Source organism: Botrytis fragariae (assembly GCF_013461495.1).
Source record: "Botrytis fragariae strain BVB16 chromosome Unknown tig00000797, whole genome shotgun sequence".
NCBI lineage: Eukaryota > Fungi > Ascomycota > Leotiomycetes > Helotiales > Sclerotiniaceae > Botrytis > Botrytis fragariae.
The window spans coordinates 79,657-88,300 of NW_023501013.1; the positions used below are offsets into that span (position 1 = coordinate 79,657).

General features: G+C 44.2%; 4 protein-coding genes across 4 annotated transcripts; 2 read left to right on the top strand and 2 right to left on the bottom strand.

Annotated features, from left to right (window-relative positions):
• Nucleotides 1-558: 558 nt before the first annotated feature.
• On the bottom strand, nucleotides 559-3,165 carry Bfra_010395 (putative serine threonine-protein kinase prp4 protein; the record flags this gene model as incomplete). Its single annotated transcript, XM_037340728.1, has 3 exons — nucleotides 559-1,122; nucleotides 1,172-1,463; nucleotides 1,514-3,165. 3 exons carry the CDS (start codon nucleotides 3,163-3,165, stop codon nucleotides 559-561), a joined length of 2,508 nt encoding a protein of 835 aa, XP_037186371.1.
• A 427-nt stretch (nucleotides 3,166-3,592) lies between these two features.
• Bfra_010396 (uncharacterized protein) lies at nucleotides 3,593-4,232 on the top strand. The gene is made up of 3 exons (XM_037340729.1): nucleotides 3,593-3,696; nucleotides 3,754-3,846; nucleotides 3,907-4,232. The coding sequence occupies exons 1-3, from the start codon at nucleotides 3,687-3,689 to the stop codon at nucleotides 4,011-4,013; spliced, it is 210 nt and encodes a 69-aa protein (XP_037186372.1). The 5' UTR covers nucleotides 3,593-3,686; the 3' UTR covers nucleotides 4,014-4,232.
• A 351-nt stretch (nucleotides 4,233-4,583) lies between these two features.
• Bfra_010397 (uncharacterized protein) lies at nucleotides 4,584-5,903 on the bottom strand (the record flags this gene model as incomplete). Its single annotated transcript, XM_037340730.1, has 1 exon — nucleotides 4,584-5,903. The coding sequence occupies one exon, from the start codon at nucleotides 5,901-5,903 to the stop codon at nucleotides 4,584-4,586; it is 1,320 nt and encodes a 439-aa protein (XP_037186373.1).
• Nucleotides 5,904-6,721: 818 nt separating this feature from the next.
• On the top strand, nucleotides 6,722-8,286 carry Bfra_010398 (putative annexin-like protein; the record flags this gene model as incomplete). The annotated part of the gene is made up of 4 exons (XM_037340731.1): nucleotides 6,722-6,767; nucleotides 6,818-6,859; nucleotides 6,911-7,917; nucleotides 7,972-8,286. 4 exons carry the CDS (start codon nucleotides 6,722-6,724, stop codon nucleotides 8,284-8,286), a joined length of 1,410 nt encoding a protein of 469 aa, XP_037186374.1.
• Between the last annotated feature and the right edge of the window lie 358 nt (nucleotides 8,287-8,644).

The following is an 8,644-nucleotide window of genomic DNA, read 5'->3' on the forward strand; positions in this document are numbered from 1 at the left end:
GCGAGAACGCAATGAGTAAAGATAAAGACACCAGTGAGTTATGATGTGACCGAAACAATTACTAAAGGCTTGAGTACATAATGGAACTAGAGGGGAATCCCAAAGTAACAGGACCGGAAAGTATTTGAGTTTAGCTAGTGTATTCTCAATTGTTCATGTAATTGTTGAATACCATTAGAATATTCGATGTACTTAACTTGAAAGCATTTAGCCAGTCAAGATTCACCCGCTTGAGGCATTCAAACAAGGGGAATCCAATGCATGCAAACAAAATAAGACTACAAGCACTAAACGATGGCCAATGCAAATTTTGGAGAAGCTATCATTGAGTTGATTCAATGCCAAGTTTGTACCAATATCCCCCTCTTGTACTCTGAGATGAGATACTGCTACACGATGAGCACAATGTATTATGCTAATATAATACTCTAATGATCAACACCAGCAATATTTGGAGTATGTATGTATTTCTGTTCATCTCGCTCGCTCTCATTTTCTCGATCGTAACAACCCAGCCCCATTAAATCATACCAAAATGTCTCCTCCACCCCTTGCAATTTATTTCATCAATTTTGCGATGAAAGGGTGCTTCAATGCTTCCGTGGGTGTTATTCGTTTCTCTGGGTTGAGCGCCAAACATCTTTCCAGTAAATCCCCAAACAATGTCAACTCCTTCTGCTCAACCTCTGTTAGCCCCTTTGATGCCGAAATTAGACGAGTTCGAAGATCTCTACTTGGCTTTGCGAATGCCATTGTCTTAACGACATCCTTGCCAGTCAATTTGTCTGGTTCAACGCTTCTGAAATTCAACATATCATCAAAATGAATTCCAGCAAAATCGGCTTTTTTTAACATCTTGACTGAAAACTTTCCGCGGCAATCCATGATGGAGCGTAACATTTGATTATTTGATCTACCAGTGAATAGGATTTTACCGGTATACAATTCATATAAGGTGCACCCAATAGACCAAATATCAATGGCGAAGTCGTATTTCATACCAAGAATAATTTCTGGTGCACGATAGAAACGAGAAACAAGATAGGGAGTGATCTCGTTATCCGTCGCGTCTGAAGCGGATCCCAAATCACAAATTTTGAGCATATTGCGAGTTTCATTCACCTAAGCAACGAGTTAGAAAAGAAGATTCGTGAGCTGAAGTAAAACTTACCAAAATATTATCAGGTTTTAGATCCGCGTGCAAGATATTGGCCTTCTTCATCAAGCTGAGCCCGAGAAACATTTGATGAGCATATGCTCGCACAGCCCTGAGATTGATACCAACATTGTTTCCGAATTTTTTCAGAACCTCACGCAAATTGATACTCAAATGTTCGAAAACCATACACAAATGACCTTTGTGCTCAAAGTATCGCTCTAGACGTATCATATGTTTTTTGTCCTCTGGATCTGCATCTTTGATCTTTTCCAGAATCTCAATCTCTTTCATTCCAGCCTTCCTCCTATGATACTGTTAGCATATGAGACTTTGGATTGGTGTGGATCAATTTACATAGTCTCGTTATTCCTAATAAGCTTAATTGCGACCAACTTTTTGGTAGTGATGTCCATAGCTCGAACCACGCCCGAGAACATACCCTTTCCAAGATTTGCTTGGACATGATATCTACCATTCAAGAGTTCACCAAGGATAATCTTGTAATAACCCTCAAGATCATCCCAGTTATCGAGCATGCCGATGTCGAGCTCTTTAGCCTGTGGAATAGGCACTGCTTTGGCAACATCACCATTCGTGATAGCTTGAGGCTTATCATCCGCGACTGAATCTTCGGCAAACATATCGTCGTCGTCATCGTCTGCAAACATATCAAATTCGTCCTTCGATTTTGGTGCTTTGACTTCAGCGGGTGCGATTTCGGCAGGAAGGAGGACATCTTGTTCAGATGTTGGCTTTGTTTCGTTGTATGCCCCAGAGGATATCTCATCAAAATGGCGTTGTCCGTCGCGCTGTCTATCTTCTCTCATATCCATAGTTGGATCATAATCTGCGGCTGAAGGTCCATCTTCCTCATCTGCTGTTGGGACTCCGTGTGAGTTGACAAGATCCTGATCATCCGTGATTGCGAAAGCGGATGGGGATCCTGGGTCCATAGGGGTCCCTGGAGTCGAGGCGGTAGGTGAAGCTGAGGCTAACGAATCAGAGAGGATTTTGCAATGCAGTGTAGTCTGCTTACCGGTTGGGCCTGAAGGGCTATCATCTTCGCCTTGTCCAGGAGTGGATCCTCCAGATTTGTCTCCTAAGTGCAAAGCTTGTACTAACAAGGGTGTACCAGAACCTCGATACTTAGCTTTAATTGCCTCGCGGCGCTTGCGTCGCTGTTCTATTAATGTAGCTTCATCAATTGGCTCTTCTTCAGGAATTTCATTAGAAGCTTCTTCAGCAGGGGTAGATCTAAGTTGCATCAGTAAATGCTCAACACGAAGGGATTGATCAATAGCATACATATCCATCTCACTTCCATCACGTTGATGTTTATGCTGTTGCAATTGCCCTTGAGTAGTTTTAGCCTCATGTCTCGAATTATCAGTAGGCAGCGGGCCCTTTCCCCGATTGCTCACTGACTGGTCTCTTGAACTTCGGTATGAACCTCCATACCCATAAGGCTTGTTTCTATCCGCATAGTCACTATACCGGTTGCCGTTGTTTACTGATTGCCCATTTCGTCCACTTCTATCTCCTTCACGATTAGCTCGGTAAGGCGAACGACTTCTGGTTCGAGGACGTTTTTCGGGATGCCTATCCCGATAATCATGATCGTCATATCGTAATTCGGATGAGTTCGTTGGCCCCTTGTCTATGTCTTCGTATGAAACCCGTGGGCGGCGTCTATTGTCTTGAGAATAATCTTCGTAATGAACCTTGAATCGTCTTGAATCGTTTCTACTACGGTCTGGGTAGTCGTCATCTCTAGGTCTCTTCGAACCTCGAGAGTGTCGGTCAGAATAAGGGGAACGACTTCTTTGATCTCTAGATCTATATAATTGTTCGGGGGAGCGTGGTGATAAAGAAGTCGTACTAGAACGGGTTCTGTCTTGACGGTCAACGGAAGTGCTACCGGGTGTACGCAGCGACGTAGTTGCCTTCTTCTCCACTACTCCATCACGAATCTCGCCCTCGTCAGAGCTTGCTAATGATGCCGTCATGTTCCTTGTTGTAATTGTAAGGACGAAAGCGCCCCCTGCCTTTAGATTTGGATAAATGTGTGTCAGCCAAAGATCACAAACAAGATCCCAAAGTGAGAAGAGCCCAACCGGTTATCTCTCAGCGCATAATTTTCTTCTTTGCTTTGGTTTGCTTTGGCAGTATGAAGGTGAAGGATGGGTCTTAGTATAATAGCAGAGAGTATAAGAGAGTGAAGTGTCAATTATTGGTTTGACGGCCAAGTTGTTGCTGTGTATGTGGTTGTCCAACTGAAACTGATAAATTCAACATCTTGCATGACGGTCAGTTGCAGCTGCCATATCGATAAACATACTAATCTAAATGAGGCTAGGTTGATTTTGCATCCACCTTGTCAGCATTCTTTAAAGAAAACCCGCAAAAATACCCTTCCCCCACCAAAAAGTGCCTCGAGAAGTCCAGAATAATTCCGCATTTCTTCCACCAAAAAAGACGATCAATTATTTCAAAAGGTCACCCAAAACACCGATAAATTTAATTCAAAATGGGAGGAAGTTCGTATAATCTTGTTCATCCTTTTCAGGCCACATGATACTGACCGGAATACCTAGACGGCACAAACCCTATCCACAACAAAGTGAAGAAGAAGGTCAAGGTTGAGGATGATGATGAGACCATCGCATTCAAGCAGAAGCAGAAGGAGGGTAAGTGACTCTGCGTTCCCACCATCTAGTATAACGTCTCATTGACAACCGCTACTTCAGAAAAGGCAAAGCAAGACAAATTAGCCAAGGAGATCGGTGGACAGAAGGGCCCCTTGAAGACCAAGTCGCACGGCATTTCCGGCAGCGGTGGTAAGGGAAAGAAATAAATGGTATTCAGTTCTATGCGCGATGGATTATTGAGTTTACGAGATATTTGAGCAAAGGCGTGGATAATACGGCGTATGGGTTTGATGAAGGATTTTCAGACTTGTATGACAAGGGCTTCGAGCTGAATATGGGGAACCATTCACCACGACGGAGTAATCTATTCAATATGCTTAGGCATATACTGGACAATATAAATTGATCCAGAAGTTATGGATAAATGCAGGCGTGTCGCAACTGTGAAAGTGTTTCTATTATTAACTGCCAAAGATGGCGACAACTTCGCCGCTTACAGGCCCCATGGAAACCTTCGCCGACTGTGCTGGTGTGATGAATTCATGGTATTAAGGCATTTGAAAAAATTTCCGTGCCAACCCCTTCCCCATTTCATACACGAAGATATAAAAATTAGAGGGTGGATCGTTGCGGATGATCATGGTCACCGGTCTGCCGCCCCATGGCCATCAAACCCCTCGGCCACAGCCGCTACCTTGGTATCAGCTCCAAAATCAACACCATTAGTACTTTTGTCCTTATTTAAGATACTCATTATTTAATCAGTATTGCCCATATCACACTACATCATGCAAATTAGAAACTCGCTCTACCTGTGCCTTCTTCTCAGCTTTGGCCTTCATGGCTTCCCTGGCTTTGGCTCGCTGCCTTGCCATTCCAATCTTCATCGCGTTCCTCCAGTTTTCGACCACGAAGAGTTTGACCAACTGAATGTTGTAGAATCCGTGTTCATCCCTGATTGCAGCTTCAGGAACAGCCCCCTCGTATAGTTCACCTTCCATGATGACACCTTTCAGAACCTTTGTAGCTGCCGACCTCGTTTGATTATCACCTCCGTCAACAGGAATATTAGCTTTGATACCGTCATTCATCACTTCCACTAGATGTCTTGCAAGATTCCAGTCGTGTCGTCTGGTTTCGTATTCCTCCTCGACACCAAATTTCTTGAAAACTTCATCGCGAATTTGTTCCCTCGTGATTTTAGTATCACTATACTTTCCTGCTTCTCGACACATAGGGATGAATTCATCAACCCAAGCTCTAAAAATAGGTCGTTTTGCTAGACGTTGACGATCATTGTGCTTTAGCTTTTTCTTCCCCTCTGCTCCGCCCTCTTGACCTCTCTCGGCAACAATGCCAGTGGCATCTCCCTCCGCTTCATCTTCGGCCACATCTCTGACCCAGAACATTCGACAAGTTGCGGCATATTCAAACATTTCCTGCTGAGTACTGAAACGTTTCCACCACTTTTCTTGATTCAGTCCCAAGAAGTCCAGTATCTCGGCCGGATTGTCAGTGAGAAAGACCATGCTCTTCTTCCTGTCTGCCGACTCGATTTCGGGGATTCGAATGAAAAAGGCGCAATTGTTGATAGTAAGTCCAAACCCTCTGATCGTGGTGCCAATGATGTTCCATAGGTCGCCATGAGCAGAATGAAACAGTTCCCAGTCAAATTCATGCTCGCTTTTACATATATGGACATCGACTTGAACGTACCAGCTCGCTGACGAAGTATCTGTAGATTCAGTCACATTCTTTCCATCCTTAGCACCAGTGATAGTGTACTTCGGCCAAGGAACAGCAAAATTGATGGTAGGATTGCCTTTTTCTTGCACCAAGGCTTTTGCATTCAAAGCTTTCTTGAGCTCAACCCCGACTCCATCTTCAGAAGAAAACGCGCCCTCCAAAGGCAGTGCAACAAGTATGTCGACATCCCCATACGTAGTCTTGCCAGGTCCCTCAATAGCACTCTCAACTTTGGAGTAAAATTTGCGTAGAACTGCTTGATTCTGTGTGAGAGCTTCGTTGTAGACTTCCTGAGTCATACGAGGCGTCTTGATGGGTGGAACCTGAGAAGAAAACGCGTGGCCTCCCATTGTCTCAAGAAACTGCAGTAGAAGGAAAGTAAAATTAAACAAGAGAATGTTCCTTGCTTAAACAAGTATTAGAGTTGTAAGGTTCATGTGCAAGTTCTATAAGCCACACCAAACGACGACAAGCATTGTGCTGTGCAAACATGATATGACTTGTGATGGAAGTAACATGTGCAAACCTAGAGAAGCAAAACCATAAAAGGAAATCAGGATGGGAACCGGAAAAAGAAACTCCAACCACAGCTCTCCCTTTCTTCTGTACGATGGCAGAAATGGCGATGTCGTTTACATGGTAATTACAGAATAATTGAAAACATTCAGACGTAGGAACGTTCTCAATTTCAACCAGATTTATGCCAATTTTAACATTTTTTGATCCGATTGTTCCGTAAGTCTTGGGAGAATCATCCTCGCTCTTCTCGCAATCCTCGTCTCTGCGGGGATTGACCAGGGAAAAAAGGAACGATCAAGAAAGTCATCGGTGGTCATCATCTCACAATTGTCTTTGCCATACTATTCAATTGGATAAGAGAACAGCAAAGTCGTCATTACTGCGCCTCTACGCCTCAACATTGTCAAAATGGTAGGCTTTATTTGTATGATGATTGAATTCTAAGCGCTATGTGACTGGCCACCCCTCATTTGACCTCTGCCATAGCCCCGCGAGGATTCTTGACCTTAAGGTTTGCCTTCTGCACAGCTTCGCGATAAATAACACTTGAATCCTTCTGCTCTTCCTACTTTTACTGGCTTACAACCACACTTTGAGTCGACTTACTATTACAGGCATAGATTTCTCACAGAACAATAAGAACGCAAGAATGTCTTATCAGAATTATCCCCCATATGGTGCACCGCCGGCTGGACGTGAGTAAAATCTACATTCTCATTTGCGACAATATCTGACTTGAGCGCAGTTGCCCCGCAATCTGGATACCCACCACAAATGCCCCCTCGTCGTATGTGAATTGACGTTTGCGACAATGCAGCACCTGTTGACTTTGAAATAGATTCTCCTCAGCCATATCAGCAATACCCTCCTACCCAAAACCCATATCCTCAAAACTCATATGGTGCTCCTCCACAACAACCTCCATATCCACCGCAGCAACAACCCAACCAACAATATCCTCCCCAACAAGCTTCCTACCCACAACAGCAACCATATGGTGCACCTCCGCCTGGTCCGCCGGGGCATTATCCTCCACCGCAATCATCGCCTTATCCTCCACCGCAAAGCGGATATCCTCAACCACCATATGGCGCTCCACCCCCAGGCGCACAACCTCAATATGGTGCGCCAATGGGCTACGGACAACCTACTCCACCTTCAGCCGGATATGATCTGAACTTACCAAGCCCTCCTCGCATACCCTACGATGGACGCGCAGATGCGCAGGCGTTGCGCAAAGCTATGAAAGGTTTCGGTACTGATGAAGCGACTCTTATCGAGGTATTGCATAACAAGGGACCTTTGCAAATAGAAGTTTTGCGACAAGCTTTCTTTGATACTTTCAAAAGGAAATTGTTGGCAGATGTGGAGAGTGAAACAAGCTCGTATTTCAGGGAGGGTCTCGCTGCGATAATTCGGGGTCCCTTGATACAAGATTGTCATTTACTTTATTCCGCCATGGACGGAGTAGGCACCAAGGAGAAATACCTGACTGAAGTTTTGATGGGCAGGTCAAATGCCGATATCAATGCGATCAAGTCAATGTATCAACGCCGATACAAGAGGAGTCTGGCGGGCGATATCAAAGGTGATTTGAGTATGAAGACAGAGGATCATTTCTTGATGGTATTAGAGGCCAATAGAAACGAGGAGAGTGCGCCAGTAATCCCTCGCGATGTTGATCGAGATGTGGCATCTATATGGAATGCGACAGAGGCTATACGTGGGCATGATGCAAAGACCGTTTGTGAGATATTCACGAAACGAAATGATGCTCAATTACGAGCAATCAATCACACATACCAGCAACAACATGGAAAGCCATTGGAATGGGTTATCAAAAAAGTAAGTAAATTCATTGCAAACATATTTAGAAATCTTACTGACTCCCTGGACAAGAAGTTCAGCGGCCACATGGAGGATGCCCTCCTCTATCAACTTCGCACAGCTTCGGATAAAGCCATGCGTGATGCAAACCTCATGGAGGAATCAATGAAAGGTTTTGGCACAAAAGATAAATTACTTGTTGCTCGAGTCGTTCGATGTCATTGGGATCCCAAACATATGGGCCAGGTCAAGGGTGCATATCAGCATGCCTACGGACGATCTTTGGCATCCAGAATTTCTGCGGATACAAGTGGTTTTTATGAGAAACTGATGGTGAAATGCGTCGAGGGCAGTAATTTTGTTCAGCCTGGTTACACATGGTTCTAGATCATTTGCATCAAGAAGGGTTTGGTTTCATTTAGGTTATGTATGATGTGTTTGGAGGTATGGTCTACAGTTCTGACAATTTTGGGATTTCGGTATTGGAAGGAAAGGCCATGCGATAAAGGGAATGGAGGGGTAATTGGGGATCGCCACCAGCGAGCAATCGCGATAGGTAGTACTTTTCGGTTATACGGCGTTTATTTAGGATGGGATTGGTGAGATGGTACCAGGACCAAGTATGTTACGAATTTATTTTGATTATCTTGATTATTTTGATTATTTTGCAAATATTTCAGTCTGATTTCCAATGAGTCTCAGTGCGTACAATATTTTGTTTGTGTTACCTGTTATACATGGCTTG

Excerpts from the sequence above, each read along its gene's own strand:
- Bfra_010396 (XM_037340729.1), top strand. Across the intron at positions 3,847-3,906 it reads CAAGCAGAAGCAGAAGGAGG|AAAAGGCAAAGCAAGACAAA; the intron begins GTAAGTGACTCT and ends CCGCTACTTCAG.